We start from the raw sequence: 24,648 nt of genomic DNA, 5'->3' as shown, positions 1-24,648 counted from the left end.
AGCTATTTTTATCCTGCATCCATTCTCCAAGTCCTTAATCTCAGTACAAAAGCATGTGCAAAGTCTCATCACAGCTTCACACTCACTGGGATTCGGCCCCTTGATCTGAAGGTTGCCACTCTTTTTAATTCTTCATCAGGAATATTTGCTGGCACAGCCAAGAGGGCAGGATATGTATCACAAAGTTCATATCGTTCATTTATCTTTGTTATCCTCCAGCTTTCATTTGGAATTCCCTATATGTAAAAAAAAAACAACATAAGACAAATTAATGTCTAACTAAAATTTAAGACATGAAAACTGAAGCCATCCTATTCAACCTCTCTCCTCTCCACTGTCCAGCTCTTAAATTGTTGGAATAATTATGTTCTGCCTGGGGTGACCAGCCTATTAGATTGAGAGAATCTAACAGTGATATGCATTCTTTTTTACATCTGATTTTATGTTAATAGGTTAAGCACTGATTGTGTGCTGGGTATGTGCTAAGCATATCCAATGGGAAGGAAGGAAATGGTGGGACTGCAAATAGTCCCTGTCTTCAAACAGAACATTATCATTCAATTTCACTGGGTGATAATTTTACTGTCATTTATCTATACAAAAAAAATCTGAGAGGGAAGGCACCAAGTGTCCACAAAATGCTATATATACATTTACCACTTACATACGAAAGTGAGGTTTTCACTTCTACATTATAGTACTAATGGAATATTTCTAAACTAAAACATATTAGAAAAGCAAGGAAGTAACAGAAGGCAAAGCCAAAAAGAGACAAGCAAAATATTTGTAAATTTTTTTAAATACACATTGATTATTTAGCTCTCATTGGGTCCTTCAATATTTAAAACATATATATATATATATATATATATATATATATATATATATATATATATATATATATATATATATATATAAAAACTAGGGTACTACTTCACATACAGGGCTGCTTATTAAGACCTTAAATTTTTTCATCCTCCATTCTACAGAAAATAAAGCCTTTATATTAAATGGTTGGATTTAAAATTTTATTACATCTGACAACTCATATCATCACAGAAAAAGAATTAAAAGAAACCAAATTATAGTAAAAATATATTTATGAGCACCTACTATGTGCAGGCACTATGCCAGCAGCCTCTTTATACACACACACCCGCACACAATGGAAAAGGCATAGAAAATGTGCAGAGAATGCTATCATCTGCTTAAAAATATAATATACATAAATATACACAAGCTCTGCAGGCATAAAATCTCTCAGTGGACATATGGAGAACTAGTAACAATATTTCCTGAAGGGGAGGAACTGGGATGGCAAGGGGATAAGGTTGGCCTAGTAGGTAACCAACCTACATTTCAATATACCTTTTGTACCTTTTGAATTTTATACAGTGTGCAAGAATTACCACTTTCAATATTTTTCAATTAAAAAAAAAGAATACTCTGATGCTTTATGTCTAATCTTAAGGTTTATATTAAGAGATTACTACCTTCATTTTCTTCTATAACATACAGAAAATATTGAAAAAACTGAGCCTTCGAATTACAAATACAGTGGCTTTTCCATTAGACTTTAGCTTGCTTTCTCAGAGACAAATTAAGTGTCTGACTTTAGAAAAATATTCAACAAATTCATCTAATAAGTCAAAAACCATAAGCATGTATTTAATGCAGAGTTCAATGCTCTCTTCTGACTTTCATGTTTCCTAATCTCATAATTCTCTTTATGGGAATAGTTCATTTACTCTTTATTTTTTCTTTTTAATAATAATTTATTTCTTTTCTTGGACACAGTTATTCTCATCTGCTTTCCAAAGTTCAATGTTGAATGCTACAATAACAGCAATTTCTGTCCAGATTTCCAAAGAATATTTTTACAATTATAAAGACATTTGTTAGATTTGCTGGTTGCTTTCCAAGATTTGGGTTAGCAAAAATCTTAGAATGGCCTGGTTTAGTTGACCCACTTATTTTGTATCCTGCTTCATATTTGTCAGTAGATGGTTTTATAACTGAATGAGGAATTTTAAATTATACGTGTCACACGTGATTAAATGAGAAGTTTTATAATTAAAATGCATTGTTTGGAATCTAAATACAAAAATCACAGCTTAATGATTTTCAAACCTGAATTCTAGGATAATTTGAATATCAAATCTAATGATTACCAAAAAGCAATCAATGTGTCTGCACTTAAATTCTCAAGATAGTACCATGAACATGTGGAAAGGTGAAAATAAAGACTATTTTAGGTAGTTTATTTATTTTTTAAGTTTTTATTGTTTAAAGGTTTACAAATAGTAGTACATATTTCTCCTTCCCTCCTCCCCCCAATTGATTGGCCTTCCCCCGGCCTCCCCTACGAGCCGGCACATGCTGCGGAGCAGGACCTCTTTGGGAACTGGTGTACTGAGAAAAATAGGGAGAATGACACATTCACTGTGACACTGATTTCAAGATTGGATTCAGCTCTCTCTCTTATTGTGGTAATGAAATCACACTGATAGGCATTCAAATATGAAACCAACCCACCTTAGTCATGATACCAGATTTGATTTGTTAACATTTTATGTAAATGTGTAGCCTAGGTGAATATGTAAAATTTTCATAGTTTTAGGTAGCACTACATTAGAAACAGAACTATTTGAAATGTTTTCAGAATTAAATTACAGCATACACAATAAGAGGAAAATTGAGTAAATGTTTAGTGATGTAAGACATTAAAATTTAATGTATTTACCATTTTATTTTAATTTTTAAAACTATTAAATATTTTTTAAAATAAACTGATTTACCTGTAAACTCTTAGACAAGTAAAGATTCATTAAAAATCACTGGCACAGTCTAGAAAGCAGTTTAAGGTAACTGAAAGACAGCCCTAAAAGCAGGATTAGCCGTTATTTAAAAAACAAAAAACACCACACGACTATATATATATCTGTTTACTTCTTCCCATAAAATGTTGTAATAAAAAGAATATAACATAGTAAATAAAAAGAATATAGTATAGTAAAATTAAAAGAAAAAATACATACCTGCCTTCTATATTCTAAAAGAGGGTCATAAAGTTTCCACCCGTTTTCAGAAAATACTTCTTTGTATTCAAAAGCAAAAAGAGGCTACAAAAAAGCAATCAGAGTTAAGACCTTAAAAGACAGTTAAGAAGATAATGAATCAGAAATATATCCTCATCAAATCCAATATTTCCATTTACTTCTCTGCCAGGATATTTTGTATTGGTGTCCTTTTTTAATATTGTTCCTTTAGCTTTGTTTTAAAATTTTGAAAATGTATTATTTTTTCATATTTTTCCAACATATAGAAAAACAAGAGGTCAACCACCAAGATTTATTAAATGTTAACATTTCACCATAGTTCCTTCAGATATCAAAAGCAGCTGTTTTAGGTTTACCTCTAAAAAAATGACATTTTATAAAAAGTGTGTCTTCTGATATAATTAATTAGTCTGACATCACAGATATCAGGAGTTAAGCACCTTTGAGGAAAAACATACAAAAACTGGAGTTACTAGTTCCAAATTTTACTCCCTACTAGCTATTCCCTTGAGTTAATTATTTACCTGCTCCTGGATAAATAATATTGACCACCATAGGGCTACTCTGGAAGTTAAACTCTCCTATATAATAAAACCCTAATATGCAAATCGACCGAAAGGCGAAATGACCAGTCATTATGATATGCACTGACCACCAGGGGGCAGATGCTCAATGCAGGAGCTGCACCCAGTCAGGGGGGTGAGGGTGGGGGGTTCTGCTCCTGCATTGAGCATCTGCCCCCCCCCCTTCCAGAGGGAGGTGACCGGTGGTGGCGATCGGGGGGGCAGGGCCGGCTAGCGGGTAACACCAGGCCACCAGCCAAGGCAGGTTCTAGCTGGGCCCCCAGACTGTCCCACCCACCTGTTAACCCACAGATGGCCCTGCTCACGGGCCAGGCCTACGGACCCTGCCCTATATATTGGGAACAGTCTCTTAGATTTAAAAATTAAAACCTGGCAAGGCTAGTCTAACACTGAAAAAAAAGAGGATAATGCAGCAATGACATGCATGGACTCTGGCGTGCACATTTTTGTGATCAGCCCTGATTCTGATACTTATAACTGTATGACAAAGCAAATTACTTCTCTCTGCTTCAGTTTTTCCACCTGTAAGATGGGGAAAATGCTACTACTGCCTCAGAAGGATCATGTTATGTACTACTTTTTTATAATCAGGGCAAAAAAAATGTAGCTGCCCATACAACAGCAAGATCCTTTCACCTGTATGATAAGTATGGTCACTGGAGCATGCAGCGTCCTGGATTGCGAGAGGGATGTCCGACTGCTGGTTTAGGCTGGATATCCCCCGGGGGGTCCCAGATTACAAGAGGACGCAGGCAGGGCTAAGGGACCTCCTCCCCCAACCCCGTAACATGAATTTTGTGGACCAGGCCTTTAGTGTAACATAAATGAGGAAGCCTAACACTGTTAAAAGCACATTGTAAGGGACTCAGTTAAGTATCTTTCTTAAAGTTGCTAAACTGTCAGCTCCCAATTAAAAAGATTTCAAACCCAAAGGAAGACTATACACTGCTCTTCATTATGGATACTCTGGAAAGATCATATAATTATTGAATATCAGTACACAAGAATGGATGCTGGAAATCAGCTAGTCAAGCTTCCTCATTTTATACTAAAAATTTTTCTAAGAGATCATGTTAAAACCTTACACCCATCTAGTTGAATGGCAAAGCAGGATCATAAATGTAGATTCTAGATAGCCTAGACAAATTTCTTTACACTACATAAGTAATGATAATACAGTTTTTCCAAAGATAAGAAACATCTTACCAGATTATTAGAGACAGGAAATGCATATTTCATTAGATTCTCAAATATGGATCTTCTAGTCCGCCCTTCAGGTTTATGAGCAAACCGTAAATTTCGAATATCCTAAAAAAAGATTTAGGCTTCAAGTCATCTTTCATTGTTTGTTCACTTTTTATTTAATGAACAGATTAGGTAACTTGGAACTATCTTATAAAATGTTAAGATCTGGCTGGGTAGTTCAGTTGGTTAGAGCATCGTCCCAATACCCCAAGATTGCAGGATCCATCCCTGTCAGGGCACATACAATAAGCAACCAGTGAATACATGAGTGGGTGGAACAACAAATCAATGTTTGTCTTTTTCTCTCCAAAATAATTTTTAAATCTTCACGAGGATATTTTTCCCACTGATTTTTTTAAAGAGAGTGAAAGGAAGGAAAGAGGGGTGAGAGGAGGGAGAGAGAGAGGAGGAGAGGAAGGGGGAGGGGGAGAGAAAATACTGATTTGACAGAAATACATGAATTTGGTCACCTCCCCCACCTTCCCTTGAATGGGAACTGAGTTCGTAACCCTTTGGTCCTTGAACCAGCATTCTAACCATTGAGCAAATGGGCCAGGGCCAAAATCAATTTTTTTTAAAAAGTACAACAAAGGAAGAAGAAAGAAGGAGGAGGAAGGAGGAGGAAGGAGGAGGAGGAAGGAAGAGGAAGGAGGAGGAGGAGGGAGGAGGAAGGAGGAAGGAAAAGGAGGAGGAGGAGGAGGAGGAAGAGAATAAGGAGGAGGAGGAGGAGGAGGAGGGGGGGGAGGGGTCAAGATCTGTGAATGTGGGGTACAAAAATAACTTAGACACCTTCTGAAGGCAGGGAAATTACACTTTACTCAGAGGACAGAGGACAGAAAATTTACCACTGCTTATGGACTCAAGATCGATCCATGAAAGTGACACTGGAGATTAGAGATACTGTATCTGAAGTATCATATCATGTTCTCCACTTTCTAAGTCTCCTGCTACTGAGACTGCTAGAACCAAACTCTGCCTAAATGTCTTCATCCACTCCATGTCCAAGTCCTTCAACCATCTACTGGCAGATCAACTCTGAACAGTTTGGTTGGTATCATCCGGGCACTACAAGTCAGATCTAAAGACCAAGATTCCCTCACATTATTTGTCTTCAATTCATTTTCTTTTTCTTTTTTTTATTTCTTAATTTGAGACAGAGATAGAAACATTGATTTGTTGTTCCACTTGTTTATGCACCATTGGTTGCTTCTTGTATGTACCCTCATTGGAAATCAAACCTGCAACCTCGGTGTATCGACATATTGGCACGATGCTCTAACTAACTGAGCTACCTCAGTTAGTAAAAAATTCGGGATTAAGAAAAATTTCAAGACTTCATCTTATTTAAGTGTTTTAATCTAGGCAGAACTCAAAATAGCTTTAATATACCAAAAACAGACGTCACACTACAATGTACATAAAAAAAGAACATTTTATTACAAATCTGAGCTAAAACTAGAATGTTAGTCCTGCCATCCTATAAAACAAATATGTGCAGGAAGCTAAGCTGATAGCTTGTTTTCCCTCAGTAAGTACCTTTACAACAGTAGAGATGTTCATAAGCATCTGTTAACCACTGAGCACTCTCTAACTACCCCAGCAGAAGCCCTACAAATGTCTGGACTTGTTAATGGTCTTGTCCATGAAAAAAATCGCACTTGAAATTATCAAGATTTCAGCCACCCTCTTTCATTTTCTCTTGGCGTCTATGTTCTATTTACTATCACACTCCAGAAAAGTGATCAGGAGACAGTGAGCTTGACACAGGGTTGACAATTATTACATTCCTAGAGCCATTCTGACTACAATGGAAAAGCAAAAACATAATTACTAAGTCATTGGCTTTAATGATAGATTCATAAACTGCTAAGATTAGCATACAAAAGAATCTTAAAAGGTATGCATGTACTGTTGCTTTTACTTTTGGCATAGGCAGACCAGAAAAAAAGAACTGAGATGTGCACCGATTAGGTGTGGCCTGCAAAGGGTATATGGTATTAAATTTCTGACTGAACACGAAAACTGTAACAATCTAAATTTAGTTCAAGTATCAGTGCATTTAAAGAATGCAAGTTTGATACAAAAACAGGAAAGGTCTTTAATATCAAGCTTTCCCCACCACTGTTTCAGAAGCAGATTCACAAATTATGAAAACTAGAAAAAAGAAAAATTGTTGATGATGAATATATCATAACCAGTTCAACTACAAAGTGCCATATCTTCACTGCTCAGATCCTTGTGTTTCTAATATATAAGTTAAAGGTAATAATGTCTATCTGCCTATCTCAAGATTTTTATGAGGCTCAACATGAAATAATTAATGTTAAAGTACATTTTATTGGGTCCAAAAGAATGCAAGTCTAATTCATGATAGAGCAGCTTTTTATGACTCTTAAATGTTGTTTTCCTCTACAAGAATGGCATTTCCAGGTACAAACCCATTAGATATTTGGTAACCAGTTTCTAAAGATAGGTCCTAATTAATATAAAGTTTTTCATATTAAATATCACTGAATACATATTATGAAATTTACCTTGCACACAATTTCTAATCCATAAGAATTTTCACCTCGACTGGAAGCACCACCAATTTTTTCTACTCTACTTATCACACCAAGTGAAGCATCTAAAACAAATGGAGGGTCCTAAAAAGAAGGAAAGAGAAAAACAAAACTGAGCAACGAATATTGTATAATTATAGCTGAGAAAAATTTTAATGGGTAACACTTTAATTAAAAATTATTGAAAATTAAAACTGTCTGCAAATAATACAGAAATCCTATCTAATAAAAAGGGAATATGCAAATTGACCGTCAGACCATCACAAAGCCGGCGGCACCCCGTCCCCTCAGCCCTGCTGGAGTCCCACAGTCCTTTCAGCCCAGCTTGGGAGAAAGAGGGAGGCACGGCAGGCACATGGTGCTGCCAGACCCGCCCTCAGTCCCCCAGCTGCCCAGCGCCAGCCCGAGGCGCAGGTAACCAGGACCAGCCAAAGTTTGTGCTGCCAGCAGTGGCAGCAGCAGAGGTGCGATGGGGGCATTGCCTTCCTGGGTCGCCGGGTCGCCTCCCATTCCTGAGGGCTCCTGAACTGTGAGAGGGGCAGGCCAAGCTGAGGGACACCCCCCTCCAGTGCATGAATTTTCATGCACCTGGCCTCTAGTGTACACATAAAAATCCAACCCAACGAGACTTACCCGTTCCATGCTTTTGAAATATAACCTGTAATTTGTGACAGTCAGAGTTCCTCGTACAGCACCAGTGAATGGACATATATAAGTTACATCTTTGGCTGAAAAGGCAAAGGGTCCACAATTTACTATGCAGTATGCACTATTAAAAACTATACTCTCATCTTTTCACAAATGAAATTTAATAGAATTCTGACTGCTATTCTAACTCATACTCAGAAATCACATAACCAATGATTCAAAATAAACACAGAATCCAAATCCAAGCTTCCAAACATGCAGTAATTGGGGAAAGAAATCGAAAATCAATGTGAAGGACTTGAAGAGGCAGAGGGATGTCCCTTACTCTGAGACAAAACAGAAGGAAACAGAGAAGCCACTACCCCTGTTGGATAAAACAGAGGTGGTAGTTGGAGCAGTGGGTGAAGGGGTGGTGGTAATGGTGGTTAACAGTAAATGTCTCATGTCACAGTCACCGATCATCTTATCATAGTTTCAACATCACTTCGCCAATCTGCTGGTCTTCTGGCCATAGTCTAGTCTGTCAACATACCTCTAAAAATACAATAGCTGAAACATATTATACCAAAAACTTCTGACCTGATATTTATGGGGAAGGAGTGCATATGAAATATAATCTCAGAAAAAATAAACTTAATAAGAGGATATTATATTCCTGACCAAGCAACTGATGTCCAACTCCTTGGAGCAATAATCATAAGCAAAGCTTTATTAAATGTTATTATGACAAATCTATACAGCACTGGGCTTTTAAAAGCATGTATTACTTAACTCAAGTACCAACTAATAGCTCAAAATAATATTTAATATGGTAAAATTAATAATGCCCAATACAAAGAGGTTTTTTTTATTTCTTAAAATATTCATAAATCCCTGCAATGTCATTATTGTAGCAAATCGGCAAATAAAGAAATATCCTAACTGTGCCAAGGAAGTAGGGCACAACAATTAGGAGGAACAAATTCCTAAAGACCTCTCAAGGGGTTTCTGGGAAAATGTAGAGACATGAAATGCATTTAATAAAGTATTGCAACTTCCTGACTCTGCTTTTTAGTTATTACTGTGAAGAAATGACTACTTTCTATGGAATTTGAAATGAGACTGATCTTTTTGTTCTTTTTAAACTTTATTGTTGAAAATATAACAAATATCCCTCCTTTTTCCCCCCATTAATCCCTTCCACTTCACAGCCACCCCTTCCCAGGCTTCCCTGCACTACTGTTTGTCCATGGGCTATACATATATACATTTAATTTCTTTCTTTAATCTCCTTCCATTCCCTTCTGAAATATGTTAGTCTGTTGCATGTTTCAATGTCTCAGAATGTTTTGTTCATCGATTTATTTTCTTCATTTGATTCCACATATAAGTGATATCATTTGATGCTTGTCTTTCTCTTTTGCTCTCCAGGTCCCTGCATGCTGTCTCAAAGAGTAAGAGTGAGGTTTTTAGATGACTGGACAGGAAGAGAGTCATGATATGAGCATAACCAATGGACAGAGATGGGGGGAGGGGAAGAGGAGGACATTTCCTGGGGTTGGGGTGACCAGGGAGAGGTCAATGAGGGAAAAAGGAGACTTATGTAAACATTAAACAATAAATAATTTTAATTTTTTAAAAATGTAAATGCCTGGTCCTCTCTCTCTCTCTCTGCATTTGTCTACTCAGCTCAGGATCAAGAGACTGATCTTCTAACAAACATTTCTAACATTTCAAAACAGTCCCTTTGGGAATATTCAAGTTTGAGCAATATTTTTAAAATCACTGTTTCCAATGCATGTTGCACTTAGAGGAAAACTTTTAAAATTAAACCTATCATTATAGAAAGGTACACAAACTTGCCTTGAATACATTTTCTTAACTTTATGAATTTTTACCTTAACTACGAAAGCTTTATTCGTGTTAGTAAAATTATTTCTGGATTCCCTGCAGAGCCATTATCTTACACAAGTAAATCAACCTTATTATTCTATAGTCCTATACAGAATATTTCTCTCCTTGTCTTATGTTTCTGTTACACTTACCCCTTTATTGTAAAACTAGAGGCCTGGTGCACAAAATTATTGCACTGGAAGGGGGGGTGGCCCTCAGCCCAGCCGGTGCCCTCTCACAGTCAGTGAGCCCTCAGAGGATGCCTAAGACGCAGCCGGACATCCTTAGCACTGCCACAGAGGCAAGAGAGGCTCCCGCCACCGCCACTGTGCTCACCAGCTGAGCTCGGCTTCTGGCTGAGCAGAGCTCCCCATGTGGGCGCGCAATGACCACCAGGTGCAGCTCCTGCATTGAGCATCTACCCTCTGGTGGTCAGTGCACGTCATAGGGAGTGGTTGAATGGCCTTACCATATCATTAACATATTATGCTTTGATTGGTTAAGCAGATAACTGGACGTCTGAACACATAACATATTAGGATATTATATAGGATCATGAGATAATACATGTGAAAGTGCTTTCAAAATTAGAACTATTTTACAAGGATTTATTCCCATGTTACTATTATCATCATTGTTCTTTACCCTTCCTCCTCAGGCTGGGGGCAGCTAAGTCATTCTAAGAAAAGGGTTTATGTTTAGCAGGGCTTGTACCAAGTGAAAGGGAGACTATGAGTAGGCACCTTATTGAGAAAATAACAGTAATAACAACCAGCACTGACAGCCTAGCACTTCAGAGTTTATAAAATACTTTTCATCTGAGTATCTCCCTTCAATCTTCATAACAACCCTTAAATATAAGACCTAGAATTAACTACAAGTTTTAGATGAGAATACGAGGGCTCAGAGAAGTGAAATAAAATGCCTAATGTTTCAGAACCAGTAAATGCTAATATTAAGACTTGAATGCAGTTCCTCTGTCTACAAATTCAAATCTCTCTCCACCACATTGTGCAAAGAGGCCACTAGAGTAGCACAATCTGTCTTCTGTGTCAAAGGTTGCAACACTGCAGTCCGGGCCACCTCTACTGCCGATGTGCCCAAGCCACAGATTCAGAGCCTGTTACTTCCCTAAAGCATTCTGTTCATGTTCCTACCCTTACTCTTAAAAAAAACAAAAAAAAAAAAAAAAAAACACATATAAACTACAGACTAACATTAGACCAACTAAAAATCAAACATATTTTCTACATAAATTAACTTATTCAACATTACTCTAGCTTTGTACTTCAATGTATTAAATTTAATTTTTGCACAATATTCATGATTCTGAATCAGAATACTTTATTTAGTATATTAGATATTCCTCTAAATCTGCAATATTAATATAGTCTAGTTATACCCAAAGAGCTTAGACTTATTAATCCTCTCAAATTTTCACTGAGTTCACAGAGGAATAATCTATAATAATTTCCATGAGGCAAAACTATAATGGCCTTGAGAATAAATATCTATAAGGATATAAAATAGATCCAAATAAATGTAATACATGACAACATGCAATCTATACAGAAAGAGAGGCACAAAAGCATGCTCTAGTTCAGAGAAAAGTCCATTCAGCTAGGGCAGTGTTTCCCAAACTTCTCTCATGATGAGAATAACCTGGTGGAGTTGTTAAAACACAGATTCCTGAATCCCAACTAAGAAGTGCTAAACTAGAATTTTTGGGAACATATAGGTAAAATTGTATACTTAACTAGTGCTCTAAGACAGATTTTATATACAGAGCACTAAGTTAGGTATGCAATTTTACCTATATGTTCTCAAAAATTCTAGTTTAGCACTTCTTAGTTGGGATTCAGGAATCTGTGTTTTAACAACTCCACCAGGTGATTCTTATCATGAGAGAAGTTTGGGAAACACTGAGCTAGGGGCTTAATCACAAGGAATAACAACAGCTTGTAATTATTGGAATTGAGAGTTCAGGTCAGTGGTCGGCAAACTCATTAGTCAACAGAGCGGCAAATTGCAGCTCAAGAGCCGCAGTTTGCCGACCACTGAGCTATGGGATCAGAGAAGGTTCAAGGAACATATGCATGTGAGTTGTACCCCAATGATGGGTAGGGATAATAAGACAGCACTCAATGCAGAGAAAAAACCTAATCCAATATGCAGAAGTGGGAAAGTAAAGTACCTATTTAAACAAAGGTAAGTATACAGTGTCGTTCTCTGTAATTTATATTCCATCATATTCTTTTCACTTCTCAATTTCCTTCCCTGGTTCCTTTTCTACCATATGATTCCAAAACATTTATCAAGCTATGTTCTTGGCCCTCTTCTCATTCCATACACTCTCCAATTTATTTTCCTCCTCTCATTTTTCAACTAATATCCATGTTCTGATTATTTCAAAATATGGTCATCCAACCCTGATCTCTCTCCTAATATCCTAAGATCTCTCTCCTAGATATCTCCACTGGAAGATTCTCATAGGTACCTGGAATTAAATACACATAAATATGATACCAAGGGCTCATGAAACCCAAGAGGAAAGATAAATTAAAGAAATTCTTAGAGATCAAGTCGTCTGGACCTAGTAATTGACTGGATAGCAGGGTTCAGAAAAAAGCCCTTAGCCTGTTTGCTCAGTGGTTAGATCATCAGCCTGTGGACTAAAGGATTGTGGGTTCAATATAGGACCAGGGCACAAACCTCTTACCTCGGTTGTAGGCTCAATCTCCAGCCCCAGTCCAGGCACATGCAGGAAGGCAACCAGTTGATGTGTCTTTCTCACATCAATGTTTCTTTCTCTCTTTCTCTCTTTCTCTCCGCCCCCCATCCTGCCCCCACCCTTCCTTTCCATTCTCTCTTAAAAAAAAGAAAATCAATGGGGAAAATATTCTCAGGTAAGGATTAACAAAAAAACAAAAACAAAAACAAAAAAAAAGCACACAAAAAAAGCAGTCTGCTCACCCACATTAAGTGAATGAACAGCTGTTTTTAATGTTAACTGAGGAAGAGAATAAAAGAATAGGAGTAAATTTAGAAATAATTTAGGAGATGTTGGGTATAAGGGATATCTATAAGATATCCAAGGGCATGTATCTAAGATGAAGACAATTATTTATATACAGTAGGATAGAGGTTGGCAATAGAAAGAACAAATTTTGAGGTCACCAGTAGATATATGGTAAATAAAGCTAATAATTTAGATATGGCCAACCAAAAGACCTTATGGGAGGGAAAAGGGAAATGGGTCAAGAACAAAGTCCCAAAGGGAGTCATGTTATTTATGCAAGAAAAGCCCAAAACAGACTGAATGGCAAATAGAATGTCTTTTGTAGGGTCATTTATCACAGCAGAAAGGGAACGTGCTCTAGGTTCAAAAGAGGAAAAAAGTTGTCACAATAATTTCACTACGTACATAGTCACCCTATGCTTTAATTTCCTCATCTACTAAATAGGATTAACACCTTCTCAGAAGATTCCTGTAAAGATGGTTAATGAGACAGTGAGCACTCAATGATGAGAACCATTGTTATTAATACACTGAGTGGCCAGATTATTATGATCTCTGAATTCATAATTTGGCCAGAGTGTGTGTGTGTGTGTGTGTGTGTGTGTGTGTGTGTGTGTGTATGCGTGTGTGTGTTAGAAGCCCGGTGTATGAATTCGTACATGGGTGAGGTCCGGCCAGCCTGATGAGGGGGAGGGGACATGGGCGGCTGGCCGGCCTGCCTGCTGGTCGAGGGGACAATTTGCATATTAGCTTTTTATTATATAGGATATACACTGAGTGACCAGATTATTATGTATTCAGAGATCATAATAATCTAACCACTCAGTGTATAGTGTATAATATCCAATGTTAATAAGATATAATACCTAACTCAGTATGCATTCAGCAGAACAAGAGTTCAGGATAAACATGAGGCTGAGTAGGGGGGAAAAAAGACACTGGGGAGGTACCCACTTGGAGTTACCTTTTGGCTTGCTTAGTTTTATACAGGAAAATAAAACCTGGACAAGGAAAATTAAGCATTTATTAAGTCCTTTTAAAATTTTGATTGATAATAAAATAAAAGGTGGTTTTACTTTGGCTAAGAAACCATTTATTTTATTAAATATGTTTTAATTGATTTCAGAGAGAGGAAGAAAGAGGAAAAGAAACATTGATAGGCTGCCTCCTGCATGCCTGCTACTGGGGATAGAGCCCACAACCCAGGCATATGACCTGACGTGGATTCAAATCCTGACCCCGCTTGGTTCATGGGTCAATGGTCAACCCCTGAGCCACACTGGTCAGGTTAATAAACCATTTACTTTATTCTCCTATTATATTACTTTCTCAAGAGCTATGGGTATTTTAAAATAAAATCATGAAGACAAAAGAAAAAAAGCTTAAATGCTTGTTTCTAGTTTCCAGTTCAAACAAATAAGTTAATGCTTGGTTCTATAGGCTGGACAAAGAAAAGTACACATCCATATGGAAATGGCTTGCTTTGCAATGAAGATGAAATATTTTCATCCAAAAACTGACCTGAGTGTATACAGAGTAGGAAAAAATAAAGAAAAAGAACAGAAAGGGTTTTCAGAAAAATTACTTGTACAAAGTGTAATTCAATGTTTCCTATCTAGGCAACCCAATATCTTACTGTGGTAATTCAAAATAATGACATTTTCTTTCACAGAATTCAGCAATAAGTTTTTTAAATCACTTATTTTTGATGAAAGTAAAGTAATCAGAGAAGTAGCAGGATATTTGATGTGCATGTTTCCCAGCAGTCAAAATACAAACAAAACCAACAGGTCTAAGCCTAGGCAAATAACACACTACATCTGAGAAGGCAAGCAGTAAAGAGTGCTACAGAACAGTGAGCCCGTTCTCTGTATATTGAGAGTTCTGAATAGTCTGTACAGTCAGAAAGGAGAAGGAAATTCAGCAAAAAATACTGTTACAGACCCATGTCTTTAATATTTTCTCCTGGAAGCAAGGGTGGCTCTTCCATTTCTGCTAATTTGTTAGACTCCCTCAGGACCTGGATTGGAAAGGGAAGGAGGGGACAAGAAAGGAAATATTTTTTACTCAAAAGTTAATTTATCGCTGAATTTTAACTAAGTATACTTGCTCTAATATAAAGTAATAACATTATATTACACATACTACTTTAAATCAAATTACAGAAACTGTAGTGTTGGCATGTGTAAAACATAAAGCTACGATTTTTCTACAGAGCATTTACCGAGTGACTGCTTTGTATAAGGTATTATATACAAAACGCTTTACACATTTCCTCATTGAATCCTGCTCAGCCCTGTAAGGCTAGGTGTTATTATCCTCAATCCTAGATGAGGAAAAAAAAGCCAGAAGTGACAATTAGTTCAAGATCACATAGCTAAAAAGTGTCAAAATCTGGATCTGAATTATAGTTTTTAGTGGACTACAGAAGTCCAATTTCTTTCCAGTAAACCATGTCTAAAGGCCTTAATGCACTCAAACTCAGACAGAAATCAAGCTTTTATGTAGATTTAACATTTAGAGAATTTAGAAATGATATTGATAAAGAATCTTGTTGAAGAGATATTAAATGAATCAAAAGCATGATCAATAATGTTTTACTAAGTAGCTCCCTTATAAAAGATGCGACACTGGATTCCAAGAATGTAAGTCCAGGTTTCTTGTGGATTTAAACAGAGAAGGAACATACACACACACACACACACACACACACACACCACATATTAAACACAGCCATTAGCTACCTCAAGCCTCTCCTCTCCACCCCTTTCACTCCCAAACTTCATTGCCAACAATTCTTAATCTTCCATTCATTCCTCAACCTTTTGCAATCTGGTTTTGCCACATAACCCACTTTCTTCCCAATAACCAGCTCATTATTAAAGACCATGGACATTTCCATCTTCGTTTTTATTTCTTGGCTACCTTTGACACTTTCTGCACATTCCCTTGGCCATTCTTTCTCAATGACCTTTATATTCCCTTTTCTTAACCTTTCCTGAGGTTCCTCAGAGGTCTGTCCATTTTTCACTTTACTCACTTCCTGATGATCTCATACTCTATGACTTCATCTAACATCAATCTACATTATCAGCAGAGATTTTTCTGGGACTCTGTTTCTACAGATCCAACTGATTAATGTTCCTCCCCATATAGATGTCCCACAGATAACCTTGAACTCAACAGATTTCAAATTGACCTGCATTCCACACCTAGCAAGTAGCATCACCATCCATTTTGTTGTCTAACCAGTTCTGGGGGAGGGCCAAGCAGTGGTATCTGTAAGCAGACACAAGCCTTCTACTTCAACCTTGGTTTGTTTCATTAGAGTGAGAACCAACACCACTAAAATAAATGATTCTCAAACATTTTTTAAAGCTTTTGACTTTCATTTACTTCAATCGAAAAAGGAGACTTAAGAGTCCGATAGCAGGTTAAAAAGGAAGAAAACACAATGTGCTAACTCCCTAGAGAACACCCTCCGCAGACCCTCAAAACTGTGTCAGATCCCTCCTGTGCATGAGCTCCAATCTAGCACCACCCACTGTAAGTGCCTGTCTTCTTCCCCACCAGACTCCTGGAGAAGAGGTACCCTATCTTATACACTTTTAAATACTCGTTATAAATGTAACATGAGCTACATATGTTCTTTTTAATTGTCTAGAAGCCACATTAAGAAAAATAAAAACAGTACTAGCCAGTTTGGCTCAGTGGATAGAGCATCGGACTGCAGACTGAAGGGTCCCAGGTTCAATTTTGGTCAAGGACACATGCCCAAGTTTCAGGCTCGATCCCCAGTAGGGGACATGCAGCAGGCAGCCAATCAATGATTCTCTCTCATCACTGATGTTTTTCTCTCTCCCTCTCCCTTCCTCTTTAAAATAAATAAAAATATATTAAATAAAAGAAAAAGAAAAACAGGCAAAAGTGATTTTAATATATTGCATTTAATCCAATAAATCGAAATTACTGTCATCTCAGAATGCAACAAATATTTTTAAAATATTAATAAGACATTTTATATATTTGTTTATACCAAGCCTTCAAAATCCAGAGGGTATTTTATATATACACAACACATCTCAATCCAGACTAGCCACATTTCAAGTGCTCAACAGCCACATTTCATGTGCAAGTGGTGCTTGGATTGGGCATAATCTAATCTTCCAGATAATCAAATTATTTCTTAGTTTGTCCTGGCCAGGTAGCTTACTTGGTTAGAGGGTCGTCCTGATACCCCAATGTTGTAGGTTCAATCCCAAGTCAGGGCACATACAGAAATCAACCAGTGAATGCATAAATATGTGGAACAACAAATATCTTTCTCTCCTTTCTCTCTCTTTCCCCCCTTCCTCCGATTCCTCTCTCTCTAAAAATCATTCACTAACAAAACAAAAAAATTATTCCTTAGTTTAAATCAGGTGCTTAGGGAGGAGTAGACATCACTACCATAGCTCAGTACTCAACTAAGACCAATAAGCTAAGAACTACAAAGAATTAATTCTGTTCAATAAATCTGCAATCTGAACAAATTCATACTTCTGAAAGTACAATGTTTTATTTAATAAAGTAACCTTACTGCAATACCTAAAGAATAAAAATATATATTTACATATATGTACCTTTTATATTCCAAATTCTAAAACTCAAAAAGGTCATATATTTTAATGACATCTAATTGCCAGTACCTAATACATAACATAATCATAGAAGAAAGGAAGAGACAGAGCAGGGAAGGAAGGAGAGAGGCAAGAAAAAAGGAAGTAAACTGAGTCTGTGAGGATGCAGAAAAACAGGATAAAGATGCAATTTGCAAGTATGTGGATTACCTGGACTCATATCCTGACTATTCTACATGCTAGCTAGGTATTCTTAGTCTGGGTGTCCAACTTCTTTATTGCCTCATTTCCCCATCTATAACATGATAATAATTATAGTACCCCACAAAAGGATTTTATAAAAATTAAATTAGTTAATATACTTAAGGCATTTATATCAGTGTTGACATAATATATATTCAATAAACATTTCCTACTACAAATAATTAAAAATTGAGGCTAAACTGATTACCAAACTCTGGTAACAATTTCTACGGATTATGAAAACAACACAATTAGATAAAAATGATACAAATAATAACAGAGTACTTTTTAAAAAAAAATCAAACAATGATATACATGTGAAAGTCTTTATCTTCTGCCCATTGTCTACCACATGATTTGGAAATACAAAGATTATATCCCTTACAAAGCTGGGCAGTAGTTCCTATATTTCAGAGGTATACTTTCTTGTAGCTGCTACAGTGTTATTCCCATGACCACCTTCCTCTCTTTTTGAAATTCAGAAGGAATTTGCATATCCAAGAATGTATGTGTATTGATATACTCTACAGGAGTGGAGAGGAAGGTAGTTCTGGAAGGGGTAAAGGGTAACTTAAGAGGTGTAAGAAGTAAAGCTTTGTAATGTGAGAAAAAAGACAGGGAATTCAGTGCATACTGAGAGCCACAGCCTCTCCTATACCAGTATGCTTTCTGACCAGCATGTCAGAGAATAAGGGCAACGAAGAGAAGGTAAGACAAGATCCCAACTTTGTCCAGAAAAGCTACACTAAATGACAGACTTTTAACAATAGATATACACCAGAGGTTATGTATAAACAATTTATGTTAGAGCCAAAAGATATAAAAAGAACTCAAACAAGTGAACAGAGCAAGGCCAAGGGCAACCCATACTCTACATATGTTGGTCATCACTGGTTTTGAACATGGCTATCTTTCATCAAACATAAGAGAAAAAATTGGGCCTAGAAAAAAGATTATTTGACAAGGAAAAGGAAGTATCAGCCTGATGCTCAACAAAAGAACAGTCTTCTGAAAATAATACTCTATAATATAGAGTCCATATCCATTACAAGACACTTTATAAACTAGCTGGCATAGTCAAAAGGAAATTAGCCATATTCCCGTAGGACCAGGAACAAAGGCCATAAGTCTCTTAGCACTGAGACTAAGAGAAATGGGACAAATAAAGAATGACTGCAAAAAAATTAAAAATGTAATAGAAGAAATAAAATCTGTTAGAATTAAGAGCTATATTGATTATTCAGAAAACAACATTTATGTTGAGGCCAACCATAAAAATTGCTCTACGGATTTATAGAAAAAGAATAGAGGTAAAAATCATGAAGGAAGATGATAAAGAACCAATGAAAGAACTGTATATCCTAAAGAAAAAAGTCAAAACAGAATAGGAACAATAATCCAATACATAATGGAAGAATATGTTTTTGAAATAATTGACTTTCTAAGCTTGTTGATAAAAATAGCTTACCAGATTCCACATACTTAAAAAATGAACAGAGATACAGCTAGGTACTTCTTAGCAAATTCTTTTGAACTATAAGAATTACAAGACAGCCAAAACCAGTTTGGCTCAGTGGATAGAGCGTAGGCCTTTGGACTGAAAGGTCCCAAGTTCAATTCTGGTCTAAGGGCATGTACCTTGGTTGTGGGCACATCCCCAGTGGAGGGTGTGCAGGAAGCAGCTGATCGATGTTTCTCTCTCATTGATGTTTCTAACTCTCTATCCCTCTCCCTTCCTCTCTGTAAAAAATCAATAAAATATATTTAAAAATTAATAATTACAAGACAAACTAAGTACATAGGCAGAGGGAGAAAGAGAGAGAAAGAGAGAGAGAGAGAGAGGGAGGGAGAGAGAGAGAGAGAGAGAAGTAATGTACAACAGCAAGATCAGGCTGGCTTCAGATTTATCAACATATTCTAGAAGACAACAAAATGTTATCAGATCTTTGAAGAAAAATGCTATGACCTCTCTAATATGATTGATGGTAACAGGAAGTCATTCTCAAATATGGCCATGTCACCAAAAATATAATCCACATGTTCTGCTTTTTTGTGGGGGAAGAGGGGGGTTTGCCTGAGAGCAATTAAGCTGAAAGGAAGAAATCAAAATTAAGACTTCTATATAAAAAATTTGTGGTGTACAGCAAAAGCTTAAGTTGTTATATCCTAATGACCCTATAGCAAAAAAAAAAAAAAAAAAAAAAAAAAAATTATTGCCACCATACTAACATCTCTGAGTCTTTCATATTTATATCAAAATAATATCTACCTTACAGGTTTGTATGAAATGAGACAGTTGAAACATAAAGGGATTTGCAAGATGCTATATTAAATTGTAAGAAGTACGTAACAGACACATTAATAGAAGTTTTCACCTCATCTCACAATATTCTATTCATATGGTGCTTTGTTTCTCTGCTCTAAAACAAATGGGGATTAAAGACACCTTACAATCTAATCACAATAAACACAATATCTCCATAATTCCATAAATAAAATTTTAGATTATACAAAATAACATACACAGAGTTAATATTTGAGACAGCATGACATAAAGAGAACCACAGCCTCGACAATTCTTTAGCTACTGACTTCTAGAATTAGCTACAGAATAAAGAGCACCTTATTCTTAAAAAAGCAGTAAGAAGAGTGATTTCAGCATTATGGCAGCATACTATGTCCCTCATTTTTTTGCCTTTTAACTTCTAAAATTTGGCATCTCTCCATAAAGAAAAGGGTCTCATGGGAGCCTTAAAATCAGGCATCAATATGTTGGAAAAAGTAGTTAAATTTGACAGAGGCATAATAAACAAATACAACCAACTAATTAATTTTTACTTGAGAAGAACTACATTTAAGATATGTTAGTAATGAAAGAAGAAATGCAAATATAACAAATAAAGGAGGTAAGATCAAAACAAGAGAACTACTCAGAAATAACAGGAGCCTACCTTTCTACAAGGTGGAATTAAAGCAGCAAAGCCAGACTGATTTGATTCATCAGGTTTTTCTACATTCACATGGAAATAACTTTAGCGGGAAAAAGTTATATAACTCCCCCCCGCTCTGAGACGAGGAGAAAAATCCCCTCCTGGAGAAATCCCCTGGAATACATAAAACACTTTTCTCTTGCTGGTTCAAAATAGTGTTATTAACTGACTATCCGACCTGTTTCCCCTTAGAACCGGTTGCTTCCCGAGTTCTGATTAGATAGATTATAAAGGTCTGCTCTTTAAATACAATACTGAATACAATACTTAATCCTTTTCTTATTATCAAGAAGTCTATAACTCACATTAAAATCTTATTGGTGAAAAATACACAGATAGAAATTTATAATTCTTTTTATATTGCTAAAATCAATTCAGTTTTGCTCTCTCCCCAACCATGTTTTTCCCCATTGTCTTTCATGCCCTCTTTATCAAGCTCTGTAAATTTCCATGTGACTTTAACCCACCTCCCATCTCTCCTTCTCTCTCTGATCAGGAAATCATTATAAAGAAATTTCAGAAACCTTATCTGTAATGCTGATCTGCAAGTGGTAAGTTTATGGATCAGTTTTCACATGGAATGTCAGATGACAGATAAACAGGAAAGAAATTTTTTGAAATCTGCAAAACAATAACTTAAAATCATCTGAAAGTGAAAAATGAGTCTGTGGAAGTTACAAATTATCCGCCAGTTTCTTTATGTACTAAAACAGTAGAGGAAAAAATAATGAACTTATTCTTCATTGAATAATTCTATTGAAGAAAATCGTTTTTACATCAATTTTACTTTAGTCAATTTTTTTTTTATACAACTTGATTGAAACTTCCAAACTCGTAAAGAATCTTATGCATTTATTTGAGCCAAACTGAAGTTATGCCGGGGAGCAAGATCCCAAAGACTCTAGAGAACAATAGTTTTCCAGTTACTTTTCTACACTTGAAATTAAAGGAAGGGAAGGCAGATTACATGAAGGTAAGAGAAAGCAAGGCAGGAGACGCCCGTGCTTCAGGAGGGATCTGAAAGGGGGCGTTTAAAGGTATGTTATTTGGATGCACTGAAACAATGAACAGGGCTTAAGGCAAAGATAAGCCTTTAACTAAAGTTATATTCCTGGGGCATCACTCCCCATCATGACCAGCCCAGTTAGGAATTTATAATCAGATCTCCATATGAGGTTACTTTCCATAGAACCCCTTTTTCTTCCAAAACTAACAAACCACAAAGTAAGCAAATGAATCATGCAAATAAAATATGAACAGGGTAGAGTCAAAGACTGGCATCTGGGATGGATCTTATTGGTTATATATTTGAAAGCACATCCAAATTCGAGCACAAGGAAGCTCTTTCCTTTCATAACATTGCCAAGAACAATTTGGTTTTGAGCTGAAACCACAATTAGCAAGCAGTGGATACCATTACATCACATCAATGATTCAACAACATCATCTTCAGAGATACAGTCTGAAAAGCATCACTTCCTGCTACGGTTTGAATTGTGCCCTCCTACAGATAAAGATAGGTTGAAGTCCTAATTGACAGTACATCAGAATGTGACCTTATCTAGAAAGGTGGAGTGCCCTCAGTGTCCCCAGCTGTTGCCAATGGAAGTGGAATTCTTGCAATGTTGCAAGGAAAGTGATTTCCTGAGACTTGCACTGGAGAATGAGGGATATTTATTTCTGTGGAATTAAACCCCTGGGTTTCCAATGTTGCATTTCCCCCGTCTCACCATGGAAGAAGTCCATCTTTTTTTCAGCAAGGCTAGGATTAAAGCCTCTGCCCAGTCTAGGCCAGCATCTGGCTAGCTTAGCTTGTGTTCCCAGCAGCAATCCATTCCATCTGGGGTCTGCATGGCCACACTGCTGCTTAAGGTCACATGAAGGGCTAGCGCACCGGAGAGTACAGGTCACAGAGCAAGAGAGTAAGGGAGCAGGAGCAAAGAGGCAAAAGAGAGAGAGAATTCTTTGCCCAGAGATTTAACCTTCCAAGATCTCACTTGCTTGTAGTAGCTTCACCCCCTAGGCAATTACCTTTTTCCCAGGTAAGACTGACAGACAAGCACCTTCCCTAGTCACCCTGACTTCACTGTGCATGCACCCATTTCTCTTTGTTTGATCCCTTTCCCCAGGGTTCTGCAGGAAACAGGAGTGTGGAACTATAGCTTCCTGGTGAAGCTGCCCAGATGACCATGCTTATAATGATGTCTGGCCTCGCCTTTGCTTTCTTCCCATTATTAATATAAGTTAGCTAATTATGACAATGAGAGAAATGGGGTCACTGCAGATAGAGTCATGGTAATTAGTTAAGATAAGGATACAGTGGAGTAGGGCAGACCCCTAATCCAACATGACTGTTGTCTTTATTACAGATAGATATAGGGAGAATGCTGCCATGTAACCATCAAGGCAGAGACTGAAGTGATGGGATCCACACGCCAAGAAAACCAAAAACTGTTGGACTTCACCAGCAGTTAAGAAAGAGGTAAGGGAAGCAGTTTGCCACTCCAACATACGCCTTTTAGGATATTGATTTTAAACTGGTTATTAAGAAACAAAGACTCAGAAAGAGCCTTTGACCACCCTCCTTTCCCAGCCTAAAAGAATTTACATAGAGGACCTGCTCCAGGAAGGGACATAGCATAACATGTAACTCTGGTTTAAAATAAACTAACTCAAGGCCCGATGCACAAAATTTGTGCACGAGTAGGCCTTCCTTCCCCCAAATGCTGGCACCAGCTTTCCTCCGGCCACCAGCAGGCACCTGGGACTCAGGCTTCCCTCACAGAGGGAGGCTCTGCCCACCCGCCTCAGCCTACCAGCTGGTCACAGCTTGCTTGCCTTGGCCCTTGCAGCCCTGGCTTCATCCGGAAGGAGGCCCGGTCTAATTAGCATATATGCTTTTATTATTATAGATGTGTGATGGGCAGAGAGGAACCTAGCAAGGCCCATTTATTCAAAGTCCTCTCTGTGTTCCAGCAAACAATTTTAGCAAACATTTGTTTTTCCATCTCCCTGTGAAGTATCTTGCTGCCCTTCCAAGTCTCAAACCACAATCCCCCTAACCCCCTCATGCTCCAGAACTGTGAGAGAACATTTGTTGTTTAAGCCATCTAATTTGCAGTAAGTACACTGTTACAGCATCCCTAGGAAATGAATGTACCTAATATCAAGAAAACCTTCAATGGGGGTGGAGGGGGGGGGAGGGGACATATCTAATATACTTTCAACAGTAAATATTTTATTTTTATTTTTAAAAAGTAAAACATTCAAATTTGAATCTTAATATGCAAGCTGTTCTTTAATGTTAAAACTTGAAAGCAACTGAAAGTCCTTCAGTAGGTGTATGGATAAGCAAACTGTGTTATATCCATACAAAGAAATATTATTCAGTGAAAAAAATAAATGATCAAGTAACAAAAATAAATGAAGAAACCTTAAAGGTTTCTAAGTGAAAGAAGGCAATCTGGCTATGCATTAGAATTAGATGACATGTAGGAAAAGGCAAAACTATGCAAGCAGTAAAAAGTTCACTGGCTGCAAGGAAAAGGGAGAGAAGGAAAAACAGGTGAAGTGCAGATGATTTTTAAAGCAAAGAAACTACTCTGTGTGATACAGAATAATGTAAACATGTCATTATACTTTTATCAAATCCCACAGAATGTACAACACGAAGAGTAAACCCAAATGTAAAATTATAGATTTTAATTAGTAATCAAAATGGTTCTCAAATTGACCACACTATTACAAGATGAAAGTAAACAGAAGACACTGTAGGGATGAGGGGGGAATAGCATAGAGCTGTAGACTT

General features: G+C 37.0%; 1 protein-coding gene across 5 annotated transcripts in view; it reads right to left on the bottom strand.

Moving 5' to 3' along the window:
- Positions 1-24,648, bottom strand: part of MTMR2 (myotubularin related protein 2) — an 88,192-nt gene that overhangs the window by 19,591 nt on the left and 43,953 nt on the right. For all 5 annotated transcript variants that reach the window (XM_084895386.1, XM_084895388.1, XM_084895387.1 and 2 more), the window contains 6 exons: positions 14,933-15,008; positions 8,083-8,177; positions 7,423-7,533; positions 4,850-4,951; positions 3,039-3,122; positions 87-236 (listed from right to left, as the gene is read on the bottom strand). In XM_084895386.1, coding sequence (XP_084751512.1) covers positions 87-236; positions 3,039-3,122; positions 4,850-4,951; positions 7,423-7,533; positions 8,083-8,177; positions 14,933-15,008 — 618 coding nt within the window. The remainder of the gene's footprint in view (positions 1-86; positions 237-3,038; positions 3,123-4,849; positions 4,952-7,422; positions 7,534-8,082; positions 8,178-14,932; positions 15,009-24,648) is intronic.

The sequence above is a fragment of the Pipistrellus hanaki genome (genome assembly GCF_964339955.1).
Source record: "Pipistrellus hanaki genome assembly, chromosome: 9".
Taxonomy (NCBI): domain Eukaryota; kingdom Metazoa; phylum Chordata; class Mammalia; order Chiroptera; family Vespertilionidae; genus Pipistrellus; species Pipistrellus hanaki.
The sequence above is the reverse complement of the archived record's forward strand: the minus strand, read 5'-3'. Positions and strand labels throughout refer to the sequence as shown.